Source organism: Sorex araneus, chromosome 9, assembly GCF_027595985.1.
Source record: "Sorex araneus isolate mSorAra2 chromosome 9, mSorAra2.pri, whole genome shotgun sequence".
In the NCBI taxonomy this organism is placed as follows: Eukaryota; Metazoa; Chordata; class Mammalia; order Eulipotyphla; family Soricidae; genus Sorex; species Sorex araneus.
This window is the reverse complement of record NC_073310.1, coordinates 41,751,311-41,773,164: the sequence shown is the minus strand read 5'-3', so window position 1 is coordinate 41,773,164 and position 21,854 is coordinate 41,751,311. Positions and strand designations below refer to the sequence as shown.

Sequence of the window (21,854 nt, the reverse complement as noted above, 5' to 3'; positions counted from 1 at the left end):
AAGGACACATAATGATGATGGATGATTTGAAATCCTTAAAGGAATAAGTACTACATGGATGATCATATCAAATAAAGGTCTTGATGATGATGAAAAATTAATGGCCATAGAATGCCACATTTATTTATATATAGGGGCAATGGTTCAACTGGTATATTTCAATGAGGAATTCAGAAATAAGTGAATAATTTTTTTCCTCCCATAAAAAAATGACAATTATATTTACTTTATTATTATTATTTTTTAATTCTTGGGTCACTCCTGGTCATGCTCAGGGGTTACTTCTTTTTCTACACTCAGGAATCACTCCTGGCAGTGCTTGGGGACCGAGCCCGGGTCGGCTGTGTGCAAGGCAAACGCCCTACCCATAGTAATATCACTCTGGGCCCAAATGCCAGTTAACTTAAAAAGCTTACTTACTTTTTACTTAAATTTAAAATAAAATCCTACACATAAAAATAATCACTTTTCTATCTTCAAATACTGTAAAGTTAGTAATTGGTAATTAGATAGTATGGGTTATTTAGATAGCTTTCCATTAAGAGCTTTGGGTCAAGATTTATAGTTAATTTCTCAAACTTCCAGTTAATGCTTAAAATTCTAAGGGCCAGGAATATGGCTCGGTAACAAAGTGCAAGCTCTGGATGAGACCTGGGTATGAATCCCCTTACTCAAAAAAAAAAAAAGGAAAATCCAAAACAAGAGAAAAAACCATATCCCCCCACAAAACCTAAGGAGGGGCTGGTGATAGTACAGCAAGTACGGTAAAGCATTTGCCTTGCACAGGGCCCATCCAGGTTATATCCTTGGCATCCCATATGATCTCCTGAGCCCTGGCAGGAGTGACTCCTGAGCACAGAGCTAGGCATAACCCCAGAGCACAAGGTGTGGCCCCCCAAATAAAACGGAACAGAAAATCCACAATAAACAAAAATATTAAAGTTCTGTGCAACAAGCAATAAAAGATAAATTATAATGTGTCTGTTAAGGGTCAGGCTTGGGGTGTGGGACATTGGTGGGCGGACGGTCACACCAAGTGGTAATATTGATGTTGGAACACTGAATACCTGAAACAACTATATTGTGAGCAACTTTGTAAATCATGATATTTCAATTAAGTTTCAAGTATTAAGAAAAGAATCACAAGATACTAGAAAAGGAAAAAAAATAAAGTTCTGTGCAAAATACAAGATCTACATAACTATTAAAAAAGGTAACATAAAACATCGATAAATTATTCAGAGATTATATTGAAATGCTAAGTATAAATAATAGTCTGAATTATTTATAAGAATAAGTAAATAATTATTTATAAGAATAATAGCTACCAATATTCTTAATCTCAATATTATAGATGCAAGAATCTACTCTTTATGTTGCTAAAACAATATGTTTGTAATTGAGCAAAGGAAAATAGTTTAATTCACAGCTGATGGTGTTCCTTTGGGTGTGTATTGGGGGATGGGGGGTGGTGGGGGCAGCCAAATTATCTATGTCAAATTTCTCAAAGCTAGTGAAATTTTTAATAATTTGGTAACCAATTTCTGAATTCCGAAGTACACATCCTGCCCAATTCTGGCATTCCACTCCACCAACAATAGTAAATGTAGGTATGGGAGAAGTTTGTAGGATAAGCAAATAATAGGAAGAGAGAGGTTTGGTTTCTGATATCCACATTTTATGTTTTGTTCATCAAGTAGTCCATCATGCCTCTGATGCACACTGTTATACTAAGGTTCATTTTTCCCAATATACTGATAAACTCTCTTAAGTTAGTAGGTTTCTTTGTGTATATTAGTAAATACATATGTATACATACCTATCTCCAGCCTCTCTCTCTCCTCCCAGACCCCTATTTACTCTTGACTCCATTCACACTCACATTCACTCTTCATTGCTCTTACCATGGGCAGGTCTTTTAGGATCTGTATTCCATCTCCTGGACCCATGTGTGCTATATGGTTAAAATTAGTTGGGTTAGAAATTAATTTATTTCTCATTTCTGGATCTCGCAGCATCTCTCTGTAAAATAAAACACCCAACCTAGATAACTTTGAAAAATATTAAGAAGTTAACTTTTCTATAAAACCAAACTATGAAGGCATGTTAATAAGTACACAATTAAGAAAACATAATAAACTCAATTAAAAACCCCAAATTAGGAGATTAGAAGATTTTGTTTTAGATTTCAAATAAAAAGGACTTAGAACTTATAGGTAGAGCTGCTCATGTAGTATTTAGATAACAAGGAAGCTCTACACTACAGATAATTTACCATTTTATGTTTGTCAATTTTAAAATAAACAATAACAGGCTGGAGAGCTGTAGAGCAAGAAGGGTGCTTATCTTGCATGAGGCTGACCCAGGTTCAGTCCCTGGTACCCCTACGCCCTGAGCCCTGTCAAGGAGTGATCCTGAGTGCAGAGTTAGGAGTAATCCCTGGGCACTGCCATGTGTGGCTCACAAAAGCCAAACCAAACCAAACCAAACCAAACCAAACCAAAAAACCAAAAAAACCCCAAATAAATATTAACACTTTAGAAATGTTTTTATACTTAACTAGAAATTTTACAAGCCTGTTTGTTTGCTCATGAACAGAACAGCTAATATGAAATTCTAAAATATACAGGCTTAATATCACTGTCACTGTATCATTGTCATCCCATTGCTCATCGATTTGCTCCAGTGGGCACCAGTAATGTCTCCATTGTGAGACCTGTTGTTACTGTTTTTGGCATATCGAATACACCACGGGTAGCTTGCCAGGCTCTGCCGTGTGGACAAGATACTCTCGGTAGCTTGCTGGGCTCTCCGAGAGGGGCACAGGAATCGAACCCAGGTCAGCCATGTACAAGGCAAACGCCCTACCTGCTGCGCTATGGCTCCAGCCCACAGACTTAATATATGCACAAATAACTCTGTGTATTAGAGAAAAATCCACAATCTAAGAACTGTTCAATATATAGGGGAGTGAATCAATATATAGTACCTTAATCCATAACTTGGATTAGAACCCATTAACTTTGATAATACTGATTGAAACTACACTGACTAGATTGCAGATCTAACACCACAGATGAATGACAGATTTTCAGAGATCAATTTTTCCTTCCAAGTCAAATACAGCACTGTTACCAAATAGCTTTTCTGAGGCTACAACTGCATAGAGATAATGAGTATATCAGATATACACCTCCAGAATGAGGGGACATTCTGGTGGAGGGCGTGGTGTTGTAAAGTTTTATGCATGATAGTCTATGACTAATAGTACTAAAAACCATGTTGCCAAAAATAAAATAAAAAATTCACCTCCTCTGTTGCATTCTTTCCTCTTCTGGAACTCTGAAGGAATAACGCCGCTTATTGTTAATATTTCTAACCATTTGTTTCCGACTGTTATCTGAAGTTTCAGGAACTACCAGTTCATCTCCTTCTATTAAAATAAATACAAAGAATAATGGTTTTCTTTGAATACTAAAATTCTTACTCATTAAACCCAAAGATACTAACACTTAGATAAATTATGTAAGTATACACAATTTTTAAAAGTTGTTACCATCAGTAACTATAGTAAATAAGGAGAAGTTATCAACAAAACATATAAGCATGACTGCCAAAATCAAACCACTTATGATATAATTCCCATTTTGATTATAAACATAAGTGGCTAATTTTTCTCAAAGGAAAAAGAAAAATGTTCCCTGGGTATCCTATCACATTGGCCAATCCTCTCCCACCCCAAAAATCTCTCTGTTATCTTCTCTCTTCTGCCATTAATTGCACATTGGGTTAAAAAGTGCTAAATGTTTAATCAGCAGGCTGATAAGGCATAAGTAGTAAACCATTCTTGTAAGTAACAAAAATTACAATTATTTTACATATTAAAATATTTCCTTTGCAAGATCTAATCTGCAAGATGTGAAGTAAGGAAAAGGAGTCAGGTTCCTACTAGCCTCCTTTTCTAAAAGCAAAAATTTGCCACTATTTCTACTCTTTTGATCTTGGGGATAGGGAGAAAGTACTTGGTCAGAACTAAGTGATTGCCCATGTTCTATATCTTAATTTTTATATCCAAATTATTACCTGGTGTTTCCTAAAACATGCTGGGATGTGAGCATACAAGAACAAAACAGAGGAAGTTAAAGACAAAGTGGAAAGTTTTTAATACCCAGAAAATTGAAGTGATTGAAGGGCAGAGGGAGGAAATCAAGTGGGACTGTACAGCAAGTCAAAGTAGACGACAGTAGAAAGGTTGTATTTCTTTCTTTATAACAAACCATTAAATATAATCTAATTACAGAATTTTTTTATAGGGGCCATATCTGGCAGTGCTCAAGGGACGATGGCAAGTGCTGGGAGGGAACTTCAGTGCTTTGCATATGCCATGTGGTCTAGCATTTGTGCTATCTCCCTGGCCATAGAATTTCTTTTAAGTAGATAAAAATGTGAAACACAATTATGGGATTTGTGAGAGTAAAGATTTTGGTGAGTTACAGTGGCCACAGGAAATCTTGGACCGCCTGAGGGCTGCAGGAGCACTTTGAGCTCCTAAGAGACAAAGAATTAAAGAATGTCAGGGGGAAAAAAAAGGACCTCTTCCCTTCTGAAAGAACATGGAAGGCAGCTGTACTGTCATTCTGACAGGTTCTGTTTTCCTAGGTTTTACCTTCCTCCTAGTCTAGATATAAAGATGACAGCGTAGGAAAAAGTAAGTTGGAAACGGTTTTATCTTGCAGACATGTATAATAGACACATTTTGTAATCATCATGGTCACACACCATGAGCACAGGATAAATTCAATTTCATCAAAATATTTGTAGTTCTAAGAAATAGGTACAAAATACAGTACAGGGTTTTAGAAATGAGGGTCGAAACTTGAGTTCCATGAGCCTCACGATAAAATCATCTCTGAAACCTCAACATAACTTTGTCAGAGTCATTCTGGAATATCCTCTTAGGCGTAAGATTTCTCCCTCAGCTGCCAGCCTGAATAATCAGAACAACTTCCATTGTCAAGGTAAGGTATCAGAGCATTAGTTGGGTCAAACTTCTATTTGTGTATCGTAGTATTTAAAGATGTTTTCCCCGAGGCCCCTCGGAGGGGATGGGCTCCAGCTTCCCTCCCCACCCCAAGCAGAGCTCCCGGCCGCCGAAGACCACCGGAACCTAGCTGCAGCCATGCTGGAGGCTCTCTCTACACGTTTGGACAGGCCTCATGCATGAAGGTACCGGCAGAGGAACCCAGGTGTGTGTAATCCCATCAAGGCCAACATCCAGAGAGAGACTTAAAAGCAAGCTCTCAGAAGCACTCGACAACAAGCCTACTTTAGCCTACTTCTCCTTCTAGGAGAAACTGGCAATCTTCTGAGAGTTTCCTGCCCCATGGGTCAGCCTTGCAAGCTCCCCATGGTGTATTCATATGCAAAATCCAGTAACAAGCTGGATCTCATTCCCCTGACCCTGAAGAGCCCCCAGTGCAACATCGTTAGGAGGGCCAAGTCGAAATAGACTTCTAAGATCTCAGGGAAAGGACGAAATGAGATGTTACTGAGCCCGCCTGAGAAATCAGTGATTAACGGGATGTTGTGATTGTGATTGTGAGTATTTAAAGATAAATTCTGATGGACTACTCTGATAAAATATATAAACATATTGTAAGAAATTAAGGGGAAAAGGAAAAGTATAAAGAAGACAGTCCCACTACCCAGAGAAAACTGGTATAATCTGTCATGTTAAAGTGTTTTCTGATGCCAATGTTTTAATTCACATTTAACCCAATTAAAATTTTTCTATACGTAATGTACCGTAAGTACAACTTCATTAAATTGTTCTACCATAAAATTATGAATACTTCTGTTATGCACATTTGTTGCTTGGACATGAGAATACCTGTTAGGTAGGAGAAGGCATTGCAATATTTTTCAGTGAAATTTGTACTGAAATTTATTCTCTAACTAGAAACTACCTGTCTCCCCCCATGTGGATGTGCTCCTAGGCTGGGATCTCCTCACGACCTGAGAAATTGGGTCTTTTTCTTTCTTTAGCGTTCAGGGTTCTCATTCTCTCTCCTGATTTTAGCATTCCTGAGACATTTCTCTTTTCCCTGCTTTTGCCCAAGTCATCAGCACTTTACAGAGTCTCAGCTTTATGTATTGACAGAAAATTCTGAAATATTATAAAAGTCCCAAACTGGAACTCTAGACAAATTTTCATTAGTTTTAGTGTTATAAATTTTAGCAGTTAGGGTCTACAGCTGTGTTTGCTTCCCAAAGTGGTAGTGGACCAAATAAATTTGAGAAACTCTGTTCTATAGAAGAAAAAGCACAGGAGATATATTTGTATTTTCTTTATTCCCCTTACTATTCCAAAGAAACATAAGGTTTATCTGGAAGTATTTACATAGCTGTTTAAGTTTAAAAAGACTGTCTTTTAAATGCAATGACTTATCTTAATCTGTTGACAAAATGTGACAGTGGTCAACTACTGGGTAACACTTGGTTGTCCTTGTTCCTCCCCAGGAAGTTTAGGTTTATTGAGTTATTCCCACAACAGTGCCCCTGATGCACACCCAATTCCATTGGGCACTGATAATCCTATGTTGCTTTTCTCTTCCTTTATGTCATCTGCATGACTTATTATAAAGCAATGTCCTTTTTGTATAGATACAGGAAGAGAATTGATGCTACGCTTTTGTAACATGGGAATTAATGAACTTCAAATAATATTTACTCCTAGGCATCCATCATATTTACCTGACTTAAACCTCAGCTGCCTTTACTTCCTAACACCCCTAAAAGGAGGGTCCCAACAAAGGGACTTGATCGACCCAGGGCAAGCTGTAAACTACCCTGGCATCGGAAAGGGACAAGCTAAGAACCATAAGTATAATAAGTTAAGAGCACGGTCATGGAACAAAGTCTGTCATGACCCAAAAAAGAAGTAACTGAGTAAGAACATAACTGGTGTTAGGAAAGACTAACCTGGCCTGAGGACTATGGTCTGGAATATATAGTGGGATGTTTCCAGGAAGTGCCAACATTTAAGCCTATATATCTCTTACTGTGTTCATAGACTGAAGTGATAGCACAGCGGGTAGTGTGTTTGCCTTGTGCGCGGTTGACCTGGGTTCAATTCCTCCATCCCTCTCAGAGAGCCCGGCAAGCTACCGAGAGTATCTCGACCGAACCGCAGAGCCTGGCAAACTACCTGTGGCATATTTGATTTGCCAAAAAGCAGTAACAAGTCTCACAATGGAGATGTTACTGGTACCTGCTTGAGCAAATCGATGAGCAAGGGGATGACAGTGATAGTGACAGTGACTGTGTTCATACAAAATGACTAGAAATATCTTAAGAAGTAACTTTACTATGATTGTTTAAACAGATTACTAGCTGAGGAAAGGAGAAAGCAATATACCTTAGACAGAATCCCACCCTTGAGCGGACCTCCTAGTAATCTAGAGTGCTGAACCCTCAGATGAGGTTTTGTCCTTGAGTTAATCTAGAACACCCGCTAAAGGAGTGGCTTTACATCTGTTTGTTGTTATGACAATGTTCAATCCCACCTATGTGTACCTCCACCCTTAATAATTTCTATATAACTATGCTGTAAGGGGTAAGAGGGGATTAGACAATAACTAGAAAGATAAGGACTGGATGATGACTAGAAGAGAAGGACTATGAAGACGAGAACTAAGTGGTCTACGATGAGGACGAGAATGAGGGAACTATGATCTGGGACTATGATCAAAACTACAACTACAATTGTGCTGTAAGGGGAGAGATCAGACTGCGCTGGTCCGGAGAGAGAAATAAACTGACTACTAACAAGCCTGGGGCCCTGTTTCTCTGCTCCCCTGGTCCTTTGTCCATCCATCACTGGACGGGAAACGGCTCTTGGCCACTGAACGCTCGAGTCCCTCACGGCTTTCTTTGGAAGCTCACAGTCAATAGCACAGACCTTAGAATAACATATAACTAAGTTTCAATTTGGGCTCCGTTATTTGTTATCTTCAGGAAGTGACTTAGAGAGAATATATTTATTGAACCTGCCCTAAGAATTTGTACTTTCTTACCTGCCATCTTATTTTTGAAGTATATTAATCTAATTGTCTCCAATCCCAAAAGATTTAATGATCCTTCACTGTTTAAGGGCCGAACCTAAAATTATACAAAATATAAAATTAGCATTTCAACAAAAGCATCAAAAATTCGATCATGAAACTTTTGGCTTATTTATAAAGCACACACATTTTATCAAGAGTTCATTTATCATACCTCTTTGAAATAAAGCTTCTCAGGAAATCAACAAAAAGTTAACATTTGTCAGGAGTGCATATAAATCACTCTAATTTGATAAAAGTCTCAGTACCAGCATTTTATTTGTTTTTTTTTTCTTTTTTTGGATCACACCCAGCGATACACAGGGGTTACTCCTGGCTTTGCACTCAGGAATTACTCCTGGCGGTGCTCAGGGGACCATATGGGATGCTGGGATTTGAACCCGGGTTGGCTGAGTGCAAGGCAAACACCCTACCCGCTATGCTATCACTCCAGCCCCAGTACCAGCATTTTAAAGAAAGAATATCTGGGCCAAAAAAAAAGAACTAGAAACACATCTTAATCCTAAATTTGAGTTTTTAAAGACAGTTAAGTGACCAAATAATTGCACTAGCATTTCAATGTAGCCACTTATATGCCTCTTATTTACATTAACTATAAACATAGGACAGAACTAAAATTGTCCATCAAAGGATAAAGAAAGAATGGTCAATTCATGGTTATGAGGCAGCTGGTGATCTGGGACAGATGCAATTGAATCTACACTTTATATAATAACCCAAAATCAATCCCAAGTGGGCTAAAAAAACCTCAATTTGATCAGCAAAACTTAGAAACTGTTGAAGGAAAAGTAAAGATTTTACCTTAATAAATTTGACAGTAAGTATCTTAAACCAGAGACAAAAGTTAAATATAAAGGGTGACAATACAGTCAACTATGTGGGGCAAAAAGATAGTACTATGAGCAGAGAGCTTGCTTTGCACCCCATATGGCCCCCTGGGTGGAGTGATATCTGAGCACAGAGTCAGGACTAAGTCCTTAGCACTCCAGGTGGTAGTCTCAAAACAAAAATAAAAAATCCAAACAAAAAAACCCCAACAAGATAGCTGATCACATTGAAATTTATAACAAAATTTTAGCAAAACAATATAACTGTTATTTTATAATAATAAATTTTCTGTGTAATATAACATATAAGTGGATAGGTCACAAACCTAAAAAAGAATCACCATGCCCATTGCTAACCTAATACTCAAAAAGAATTCCAGGGGCTGGAATTGATAGTATAGCAGGTAAGGTGCTTATCTTGCACAAGACTAAGCCGGGTTTAATTCCCAGCACCCCATGTGGTTCCTTGAGCCCTGCCAGGAGTGATCCCTGAGCACAGATCCAGAAGCAAACTTTGGCCCCAAATCAAAACCACAATAGCAACAAAAAAAGGATTGCAGTAAATCAATAGGAAAAAAACTGAAGAGATTTCACAGGAGAGGAAATATGAATAAATAATAAAGATACAAAAGATATGACCTACACAGTTAACTGGAGACATGTAAATTAATAACAATATCTCATTTGGACTGGAGCAATAGCACAGCAGGTAGGGCATTTGCCTTGCACGCAGCCAACCTGGGTTCGATTCCTCTGCCCCTCTCGGAGCGCTGAGCAAGCTACCAAGAGTATCCCGCCCTTGGCAAAGCCTGGCAAGCTACCGTGATGTATTCAATATGCCAAAAACAGTAACAAGCCTCACAATGGAGATGTTACTGGTGCCCACTGGAGCAAATCGATGAACAATAGGAGGACAGTGCTACAGGGCTATCTCATTTGATAACTACTTGTAATAGCTATGAAACAATGAATTCTCGCCATGTCAAGTAGTACAGGAGACACATGTAAGGATTCATGTACACATGGTAGGAGCTGGAGCCATAGTGCTGTGGGTAAGATGTCTTGCCGTGCACACAGCTGACCTGAGTTTGATCTGTGACATCTCATATGGGCCCCATCACTACTGCCAGGAGTGATCCCTAATTGTAGGTTGTTTCACCCCCAAACCAAAATCAAATAAACAAAAATAAACCAAACAACAACAATGCAAAAAAGCCCAAGTACTACTGGTGGGAATATCTCAACTCATACAACTACTTTGGAAATAATTTTTTGTCAATTCTGTTTCTAGGTACATGATTTAAGGGAACTCCTGCACACAAGCACATGATGACACACACAACAAACACACAAGAGATAATTAAAGTGTCTGTTAATTATGAAGTGGATAAAAAAATAACCTATTGCCTTCCTGAACTAAGTATTTTATAGTTGTGAAGAGCAGTGAGCTATATACTGCATGTTACAATGCAGATAGTCTTTCTTTTTCTTTCACTGTACTGAAAACTGTGCTCTCCCATGCCCACTTAGGGTACCCCCGAACCAGTTTCTCCTGTTCATGAAGGGCAGGCAGGTCAGGACCACATGGGAAGTACCATGTCCTGGTGAGCAGAGATGAATCTTTAGAAACAGAAAGTGTGCGAAGGAAAAAGTAAGGTGGGAGATGACATGCAAAATAACTTTTGTTTTTGTTTTTTGTGCCACGCTGGTTATGGGTAGGGCTGTGCTCCAGGACTCCTGGTGGTGCTTGGGGCTTGAATTAGGGTCTGTTGTGAGCAAGCAGCACATTTCCTCTTATATTCTCTATGGCCCACGACATAACATTTAATAACTTTAAAAGCAAGTGAAACTGAATGATCTACATCTAAAAATATTTAACTGTGAAAAGAAATCTGTATTTTAAGAAAATCTGATAAAACTCACAAATTAGAGGATCATATTTAATTGTATTAATATCATGTGGCAGTATATGAGTCAAGAGCTTTTCAAGTGCTGATTTGATTTAAAATTGGGAATGATTTTGAATTATGATCTAGGGTATTTTATCTATTCCTCTAAACCTGACCTTTAACTAATGATACATACTACATATTTATATGAATATTTATATGAATATGCAGTATTTATATGAAACTATTAATATTCATTTTTGTAAAATTCATTTTGCAAAATAACAAAGTATCATGTTATTACTGGGAAATATTAGAGAAAAATGTAATGATTTATTAGTAATGTGAAACAAATTTTTTTACTTATGATATGTTAAAATACATTTTTTATTCTGGTTATCAGTTTTCTAGGCAATGGAATACACTCTAACAATATCAAAAATTACAAAAAAATAGGGGCCAGAAAGACAGTACAGAGGTTAAGGTGTTTGTCTTTCATGTGGCCAACTGTGGTTTGAATTTTGGGTGTCACATCTGGATCCCAGCACTACAGGGGTCACTCCTGAGCATGGAGTCAGGGGAGCCCTTGAGCACTTCTGGATGTGGCCCCAAAACAAAATATTACAATATGATCATCATATCATCATCATATACTCCCTCAGAGATCCTTAAACTAAACAGGAAAATGACACTGACATTTAGGTTAGACATACATCTACAACTAAGATGTATCTTAGTTATTCAATGTAATCATACTCACATCAATATTATAATAAAGTAAAACTAAATGTAAAAAGAATGGCATGTTTTTGAGCTATTTATACAATTAACCACCTTGATTTAAAAATTTTAAGTTACACTGAGTTAAAGTTTTAAGTGTATGGTAAAGCTATTTTGCATCTAATATATTTGTATAGATTTCATCATGATCATCATCAAAATTCCACGAGCTTGATTTTTGTCTTCACTTTTAGCTAAGTATCAAATTATCAGTTACACATGGTAGAAAATGGGGAATTAGTGAAAAATAGTTATTTTAATTTTTCACTTACACTTATTAGTTTGCTTAGCCCTTAATTTAATGTCAGGTTACCTTTTTGAGAGGGAGAGTCTGAATCCATTCCATGGAGTTCACATCAAAGACATCAACTGCATTTTCACTATACACTGAGAGATAGGGTGCATTGTAACCTGGGGAAAGGGCAGGAGGGAACACAATAACAATGACTTTTGACTATTACACATCACATTTTGCACATTTTGAAAGGTTTTTGTGTCTGTCAAAAAAGACTTTTTATGAAAAACCACTAAAATTCTGAGTTGGCCATAAAAAAAAATTCTAGGTTAAAGAGAAAAAAAAACCTTCTAGGGTAAAGAGAAAAAAAAAACCTTCTAGGGTAAAGAGAAAAAAAAAAAAACTTAAATGAAGAGTGGACATAACAGCAAATTTTATAGCCACAAAGGATTCTGTTAACACTAAGCAATCCTTTGCCCCAAACAAAAGATATAAAGGAATTCCTTTACATTTGGAAGTATTTAATTACTAAAATAGTTAAGCCACTGATGGTTAAGAAAACTTAGAAAAAGTATGAAAATCTTTAGGTAAGAGTTAGTTATGAAGCACCTGGCATAGTCTTAAAATAGGGGAGATGCTTAATACACATTAACTGAAAAATAAATGAACATCCACAAATGGTAAAAAGCAAAGAGAGATTAAATGCTTTACACATTAAATTTTCACAAATTAAATTATTGGCAGGTTGTAAAACTCATATATTCCAATTCCTATTCCACATCAGAAATAATAATTACTACTTAGGATTGTTCCAAAATACAACAGTGAAATATCCTTCAGTAGAATAAGAAAGATTAGCTTTAATTATGTGAACAGAAACAGCATAATTAGTATTTAGGAAAATCTTTAGGATGGCTTAACATAGAACTTGTTATGAGTAATGCATTCACATAGGAAAGTGGAAAGAAAAATGAGAAAGATAAGGACTATCAAAAGTAAGACAATCTTACAACAAGAAGAAGGATTTGCTGGCCACATCAGTTCCTGTTGTCTGGATCTCCGGCCCTGGCAGTCGGTGTAGATCCCAATGCTGTTAAAACACAGCAGGTATTCTTTACTGGAGATCTCAACTGCGCAGATGGCATCCATTGGCTGATGTGCAATAAATGACAGTGTGTGGTCATTTGAATGGAGCATACTATATGGACTTCCTTCTCCATTCAAGGGGTACCTTAGAAATCCTGACTGGAATCCCACACAGAGTTGTTCACTGAAGATTGCCATCCATTGGACATTATATGGGACTTGAATTTCCTTAAATTTTCTGTGACGGGTCTTGCTCTGGAGTAGTTCATAACAGAGGACCTGTCTTTTCATGGCCACACATAGGCAAGTGAGTGCTCCATGATGCAGTTTTCCAGAAGTTATAGTTTGACACCCTTTAGTTTCTGCCAGCTTGTAAAAATCAGTCTCTCTCCCATCCAAAGCTGACATAGGAAAAAGTCGTACGTGACGATTTCGTCCTGAGATCACAGCAAAAAGCTGATCACTTGGAATGAGTTCAATCTGATGAATCTTCTTATTGTCACCAACTCTAATAATTTCTGTGCAAAGCAATAATAATGTACTGAATATAAAATAATGTTCATTAATTATACTACATAGGTGATATACCAACTTATAATAATAAAGGCACAGGTACATACAAAGAGGAAAGGGAGATCAGAAATCAAATGGAGGCACAGGAAGGTAACTACCATGATTACAAGATAACTTAATCCACTTACAATAAGGCACTACTAAATTCAGTTTAAGATTTCTGGCAGTTAAAGGCAAAGGGTTCATCATGTGATAAGGTATGCCATATGTTTCAAGAAAAGTCTTATTACTGGCACTAAATTCTAGGAAATAAGCATGGGCTTTCTATTATTGAACACCGAATAACTCATATTTAACTAAAAGTGTTAATGAAGTGAAATTACACAAGAAAGTCAATGCACATTTGGAAGTTTCAGAAATTAGAGAAAAAAAGAAGCCAGGAGGATTAGTAGAAGTTCAGTAATTATCTATTGACTTATAAACACACTACAGAATATTTAAATTAGACAAAATAAAAACAACCCTGCTCTATTTAGAGACTCCAGTATGGAATTTAGAATTTTCTAATGACATACTGTTCCAAGTCATTCCATAGCAATTAAGTTTTCTCTTACCATCTTTGGTGACATGCACAACAAATAACCCTTCTTCATTTCCCAAAGCTATCCTTTCATGATCTGTATAGGACATAGATATGATACATTTTAAATTAGGTAAAAACTATATAAAACAAGTAGGATAAAACAGATAAATAAGTTTGGTATAAAAGCCAGAGTGACTGTAAGGCAGGCAGGGCACTTGTCATGTATGTGGACAACCTGGGTTTAATTCCCCAGCACCCCACATAGTCCTCTGAACCATAACAAGAGAGATCCCCAAGCAAAAGATTTGTACTATTAAATTTTGTTTTGAATACAGTGGTATGTTTAATCTCAGGTTTTCTCAGCTAGAACAACCACTAAAAATAATCCATATCAGTATTTATAAAAGGAAGTAAAACTTGATTCAACAAAAATCATAAACCTAGTTTTGTTAGTGTCTCGGGTCCAGTTCCTTTCTTAATTTTAGCAGTAAAAATTTGTAAGTACTATTCAGTTAAATTTTCATTACTTACTAGAAAGTGAAAAAAGAGTTGGATATCTACTTAAAAATATGGTAAAAAAGTATACCTCCAGACACAAAAGCTGCCATTTTTGAGGAAGTTTTTTGTATAAAGGATGCTTTTGTGTTACACAGTCCACCTTAATTGGTCTTCCCAATAACCTACACAAAGTATTCAGAATCTATACTTATAAAGGAAACTTGTGCTTTAAGAAATTGAAAACACTTGTTTTAAGTCACACAAATTGAAAAATGATTCATTAATTAATCTTCTGCATTGTTCTTTTGGGAAAGAAAGCAAGTGTGAGAAATACTTATTCTTGTTTACTGAAAGACAAAACTCCACTCATTTAATAAACATTTACTGAGCTTCTGAGATACAACAGACTACATTAAATACTAAGGACTCTTTAGATGTCAGTCCCTATTTAGAAGGTATACTAGTGAGCAATTATAATGGCAAAAGAAATATAATTCATACCGATGATTGCAGCTGCCTGGGTTGTTTTAATGAGGGGTAGAGTGCTGTCATAAGCTTCTTTGGGAACATAGACCGTACGATCTCTGAATTTGTTTTTCTTCAAGATCTTGTGCAATTCACTCAGCACTCCCACCCACTTATTTTTCTCATTCTCACTATCTGCCAGCATCAGGATTGAACATTTGTTATTGGATGCTGAGAGCTGGGAAGCTGTGACCTAGAACAATTTAATCAAAATTCATGACATTAGAAAACTGATACCCTTTAAACCAGTGCTGTGCTCATGCCAGTTTGTTTAGTAATAGTCAACAAAATGAGTGTTCATTTAACAATACCTTTAACAAGGTTAGTTATTTCTGCTTAGAATAACTCTTTTTAGTATTAGATTTCATGATAAAGCAGATATTGTTCTAAATGTTAGTATCCTTTTTATTTTCTTTGCCACAACATTCCAAAATACTGTCACTAAAAAATGTAATATACATACTTACATAAGAATAGCAACAGACATTTATTGAAGAATTACTGAGAATAGGCACTGATCAAAGCATTTTTCAAGTATTATTTAACCCTCTCAATATTTTAGGAGGCTTACTTGTCAGAAATATATTGTTACTTTCTAATAACTATACACATTATCCCACAGAAAATCGTACTACGTGGGGCAGTACTTCAATAAGGTTATATAATACAAATAGTACTCATAATTAGAACATAAATTATATACATAGATCCCTTATTGAAAGTAACTTAAGTATCAGTAAGAGTAAAACATCACTATGTGAATCAGTTAAAGGTAAGTTTTCTGTAGGTTTCCTTTGTGGTTGGGAACAGAATAAATAGTTGATGGTCTAGAAACTGAAAGACTTAAGTATTGTGTTTGTTGGAACTTACTTGCTGATTCAGGCAAAATTAAACATACACACATAATACTAGGGCAGCCATACATTTTTAAAACATATATTGTTTAAAAATGATATATAACAGTTCAAACTTGTGCTGTGGCAGATAAGCTCCAAAGATGGCTAGTAATAATTCCTCCTACAGAATTCCATTCTCCTTAAAGAAGTGTATTTCCCCTTCCCTTCAGTTGATGCTGATCTCAGGACTTGATTCAACTAACAGAGTGCAGAGGGCTGAGGCCAGTTTTGGGCCTACACCATAAAAGGTCTGGCAACTCTTTTTGCTCTTGTGGCAGCCAGCCATTGAGAACCCAGCCAGACAACTGAATAACTAGAGAGAATGAGGAGAGATGCACACACAAAAAAATGGAGATAGCCAGACCAGTAAACATCCAGCATGAAGGCTTCAGATGTAAGTTATTCCAGATATTCCAGACTAAAATGAGTTGTATGCAGTCACACAAGAAACCCCAGTGTGTCAATAGCATAACAACTGTTCAGCTATGGTGAGACATAAATCACTGTTGATTAAAATCATTACATTATGGAGCAGAATTTACAAAGCAAAAGAACTAAAACATGCATTGATTTTGGAATGCGATTTTAAAACAAACCTCTATTTTTAAAAATCTTGATAAGTCTGCACTAAATTTTTTTTTTGGGGGGGTGGGGGCTGGCTCAGGAATCACTCCTAGAGGTGCTTGGGGGACCATTTAGGATGCTGAGAATTGAACCTAGGTCAGCTGTGAGGAAGGCAAATAACCTACCCACTGTACTATCTCTCCAATCCCCACACTAAATTTTCTAACAGGCGGTATATATTTGAAAACTAACCCAGGACTAAAAAAAAAAAATTATTCAATGTCCACCACACTGAAGCCCTGGAAGCTGCACCCATACCCACTGTGATAGCCACTCGAAGGGCTCAACTCCACCGCTACATAAATACTCTCTGTAGAGATGCCAAACTGCAAATTATTTCAGATACCCCTTTGTTCAGGCTGGGAACTCTGGTGTTTCTCGGAGTTGGGGTGGGTAGCCTCCCTCTCCACACGTGTATTTCTAGAAACCCCAGCACATGCCCAAATCCCACAGCAACCACTGTTTTGGCTCATTGGCCCAGACCATATAGTGAAGTCTATGGATCACCCAATATCTCTAATTCCTCAATACTGAAATTCAAATCGGATGGTAAAGTAACAGAGAAGTTGACAAAACCAAACAAACAAAAACAATAACACAATTGGTTCAACTAGAAACAAAGAGCTTAATTCTTAGACAAGGACTTAATAATCTCATAATCAGATATAACAATTTTCACATAAAACTGATATTTTTATACTTATTGATTTTAATATTGGAGCTCTGATATCTTATCAATTTCAACTCTACAATTGTATTAACAGTTGTGGCTTTTATCTACATTAAAATGAAAAATTAAAAGAGAAAAAAATTATCCAAGAGAAAAACTATTAAGAAGTTAAGCATTCGTGCTTTCTATATATGCAACCATATCATACAGATACATTCATGTGTCCTTTAAATGAAGAGGCAAAATGCTTATTTAAAACAAATAGTACATGATAAAATTTTGGATACATTGTCAAAATACATATACATATATTTTCACTTAAAAACAACTCATGGCCAAATTATAAGATACATACTTACTCTAAATATACATGGGATATCTTTTCGACCTGCGTGAATAACATCAGAAGCCAAAACTGAATTCACAGAAAATTCTTCATCTCTGAAGAAAAAATGGAACATTAAAAGTGATAGGTATCTCTGAGTGGTTTGAAATGTATGTTTTAAAGCAATTCTTAAAATTTAACTGCATAAAACATTCAAATTTATGCAATGCGTAAGAATTGGATTTTTTCTATTACATTGTAACTATCTTAGCTGATAGTATCTCAACAACTTATCAGGAGAAACTTAACAGTAGTACATGGTACAAGTGCTAGAAATAACTGGCAAGCTATGCAAAGTCACAAGATCTGTAAGTTCACATGTACACCTGGTATTTGGATCCAAGTAGGTTGTGGAATCCTCAGCTAAGTGGACCCTCCTGCCTTTAAGAGCCCTCAACACAGGTGATCTGACATTTTTCTCTTGCTTCAATACTGTAATAGATTTCCCTTACAATAAATTCACTCTTCGCAATTTCTTTAATATGGTCATAGGTATCATCATTCTTTTGGTCTTAGAAATGTGACAACTTAGCCTTTGGGCCGTGCTGTGGATCGAGCAGGATGGAAGAACCCAAAAGCGCGCCCTTGGACTCCAAGCAGCCCACTGAACTAATTCCGGCATGGGATCGGAGACCCCACGGCGGGCTGCAAGAGTGGAAACCGGGAATTCCCCAATTCTTTTAACCTCTCTCTCTCAATCCCTTCCTCCCGAGCACAGCGCAGGGTCCACGGCTTTCTGAGTGCAAAATGGAGACGCCGAACCTCTCTCTAGGTTTCTCCATCTTATGAGCACCATAAAAGGGTAAAAGTTTATAGTGATGTTATTTCTGGTTCTACTTTCCCTGGACTTTATACAGAAACCCAAAACCTCGAGGCCGCTGCTGCGGCCGTGTGACCTAATGTCATCTTATTATCAGCAATATGTAATGGTTCCTTCTTAATGGGTTGGACTTTTGAGAAAGATCCTAACAAGAATAGTAAGTCTTTTGCTGAAATATTGAAGGCAATCAAAGTGGTAGCCATCTCTCTAGACTGAACTAAGCTATATCCCCACGCCGGCTGAGAAGAAATATCCTTCTTTCTCAGGAAGAAACGCGGTGTGGTGTCAAACATAGTGTGATGTCCATTAAGCAAACAGACCTGGTGGTGTGGGAATGGGATATAAGGGGAAAAATTATGTACATGGAACAGCGGGACGCTGGTGGAATCTCGAGCCGGAGCCGATACCAGCGCAAGACCTTTGGTTCCAGAAACTGCTTGCAGACACTCTACTAGACTATCAACTAAGCCAGAGCCCCACGCCGACTGATGACGGAAAATAACCATCCTCTTCGGTTTTTTTTCCCTTTGTCAGACAGCGTGGCGATTACTAAACAGGCGTGAACTCGGTGGCGCGGGGCAAGGGGGAAAAATAAAAGTTATGTAACAAACAGCGGGACTTAATTTCTCTACATTCTTAGCAATGGAGAACTATCAAATACTTCCTTGGCAATAGGACTGTCTTTTTCTTTTTGGGGGGAAACCCCAGCAACGGTAGTGAGTTGTGTGTTGAAACATGGAATGTAATCGAGATAAAGCATAAACGAAGTGAAACTTATCACGTACAAGGGTGGGGACCGGGGAGGTGGGAGGAGGCGGCAGATATACTGGGGGGGGGGTTGGTGATGGAAGATGGGCACTGGTGAAGGGAAGGGTGTTTGAGTATTGTATAACTGACATAATCCTGAGAACTATGTAACCCTCCACTTGGTGATTCAATAAAAAAAATTAAAAAAAAATAAAATATTCTTAATTCTAAAAAAAAAAAGAAATGTGACAACTTAGTTTGATATTTGATTCTTCTCTATTTCTATATCTAAACCCCTATAGCAGGCTCTATCAGATTTTCCTTGCTAATGTTTTGAGTAGTCCATATTACTGGAGAACATAATGTATTTGACAAGCTAGTATAAAATATTGTATGAGCCGTATCTAGAGTTCTTGGATAAATGTTTGTACCAAACAATTATGTCTGGAGTGATTACAGCAGAAGTGATGGTGACTTAAGCTGGGGAAGTACATAAGATCACGTATAGAGTGCCTGGGGCTATATCCCATATGGAGAGGTAAAGGGGAGTACTCAAAGGGGAGCTAATGAATGTGGAGAATGAGAACAGAAACATTGAAAAGAAAATTTATGTAACTGTTTACTGATTCTCAAAGAGGAAATCAAAAGATTCCTTGGAAGCAAAGGAGAATGAAGACACTTATCAGAACTTATGGGACACAGCAAAGGCTGTGTTAAAAGCGAAGTTTACAGCTCTAAAGCATTCCTTAGGAAGGAAGAGTGAGTCCACATAAGTAACCTAAACTCACAGCTTCAGGTTTTGAAAAATGACCAATAAAAGGAGCCCAACAAAGGCAGAAGGAAGGAAATAATAAAACTTAGAGGCAAAATTAACGAGATGGAAGTTCAAAAAAACAATCCGAAAGATCAATAAAACCAATAGCTCGTTCTTTGAGAAAATAAAGACTGATAAACTTCCAGCAAGACTCACAAAGAAAGGGAGAGAGAAAACCCTAATAAAGAGAATCAGAAATGAAAAGGGGGACATCACAAAGAAACTACAGAAATTCAAAGCATCATCAGAGATTATTTTGAGAAACTTTATGCCACAAAACAAGAAAACCTTGAGGAAATTGGTAAATTCATGAATTCCTATAGCATCCTAAGGTTTAATCAAGAGTACTTGGTGTACCTGAACAAACTTACCACCATCAAGGAATTGAAACAGTAATAAAAAGTCTCCCCAAAACAAAAGTCCTGGCCCAGACAGATACACTAGTGAATTCTTCCAAATCTTTAAAGAGGACTTACCCTCCATCCTCTTTAAGCTTTTCCAGAAAATTGAAGAATCAGAAACACTTCCAAACAATATCTATGAAGCAAATATCATCCAGGTACTAAGAGCAGACAGAGATACCACAAAGAAAGAGAATTATAGGCCAATATCCCTGATGAACACAGATCCAAAGATTCTCGACAAAATTCTAGCAAACAGAATTCAACGACTCATCAAAAAGATCATACATCTTGACCAAGTAGGAGTCATCCCGGGGATGCAGGGATGGTTTAACACACGAAAGTCAATCAGCATAATCCATCATATCAATAAAAGAAAAGATGAAAAACATATATTCATATTAATAGATGCAGAGAAAGCATTTGACAAGATCCAGTACCTGTTCATGATAAAAATTCTCAATAAAATGGGAACTGAAAGAGCTATTTTCAGTATAGTCAAAGCCCACAGCAAGTGTTATTCTCAATGGGGAGAAATTAAAAGCCTTCCCTCTAAGATTGGGGACAAGACAAGGTTGCCCACTTACGCGACTTCTAGTCAATATAGTTCTGGAAGTTCTTGCCATAGCAGTTAGGTGAGAAAAATATATCAAGGGAATACAGATAGGAAAGGAAGAAAGCAATTTAAGTCACTATTTGTTCATATTCATAATACCACTATATGATATTATACTTAGAAAATCCAAAAGACCCTACAAAAATGCTCCTAGAAACAATAGATCTGTAGAGTAAAGTGGTAGGCTACAAAATCAAGATGCAAGTCCATGATTTTTCTATATACAAATAATGAAAGAGAAGAAAGACATACTGAAAAACAATCCCATTCACAATAGTGCCTCAGAAAATCAAGTGACTCAGAAGTAGCTTAACTAAAGAAGTAAAGGACTAAGAAAATTAAAAAAACACTACTTCAAGAAATAAAAGAGAACAGTAGGAAAAGGAGACACATCTTCTGCTCATGGATTGGGAGGATTAACATTATCAAAATGGCAATACTCCCCAAAACACTGTACAGATTTAATGCGGTCTCTGTCTAAATACCCATTGGCGTTCTTCAAAGAAATAGACAAAAAACTCCTGAAATCCATATGGAACAAACCCCCATGAAGAGCTAAAGCAATCCTTGGGAAAAAAGAAGATGGGGGGCATCCCAGAAAATCAGGTACCTCGGAATCAGCTTAACCAAGGAAGTAAAAGACCTTTACAAAGAAAACTACATAACGCTACTCCATGAAATTAAAGAGGACATGAGGAAATGGAAACATATACCCTGCTCGTGGATAGGGAGAATCAATGTTGTCAAAATGGCAATACTCCCTAAAGCGTTATACAGATTCAATGCGATCCCTATAAATATACCCATGACATTCTTCAAAGA

General features: G+C 37.0%; 1 protein-coding gene across 17 annotated transcripts in view; it reads right to left on the bottom strand.

Annotated features, from left to right (window-relative positions):
• Window positions 1–21,854, bottom strand: part of CDC42BPA (CDC42 binding protein kinase alpha) — a 334,917-nt gene that overhangs the window by 15,467 nt on the left and 297,596 nt on the right. For all 17 annotated transcript variants that reach the window (XM_055146939.1, XM_055146925.1, XM_055146926.1 and 14 more), the window contains 8 exons: window positions 17,609–17,690; window positions 15,036–15,252; window positions 14,068–14,130; window positions 12,865–13,458; window positions 11,933–12,030; window positions 8,076–8,160; window positions 3,310–3,433; window positions 1,905–2,022 (listed from right to left, as the gene is read on the bottom strand). In XM_055146939.1, the coding sequence (XP_055002914.1) occupies window positions 1,905–2,022; window positions 3,310–3,433; window positions 8,076–8,160; window positions 11,933–12,030; window positions 12,865–13,458; window positions 14,068–14,130; window positions 15,036–15,252; window positions 17,609–17,690 (1,381 nt within the window). The remainder of the gene's footprint in view (window positions 1–1,904; window positions 2,023–3,309; window positions 3,434–8,075; window positions 8,161–11,932; window positions 12,031–12,864; window positions 13,459–14,067; window positions 14,131–15,035; window positions 15,253–17,608; window positions 17,691–21,854) is intronic.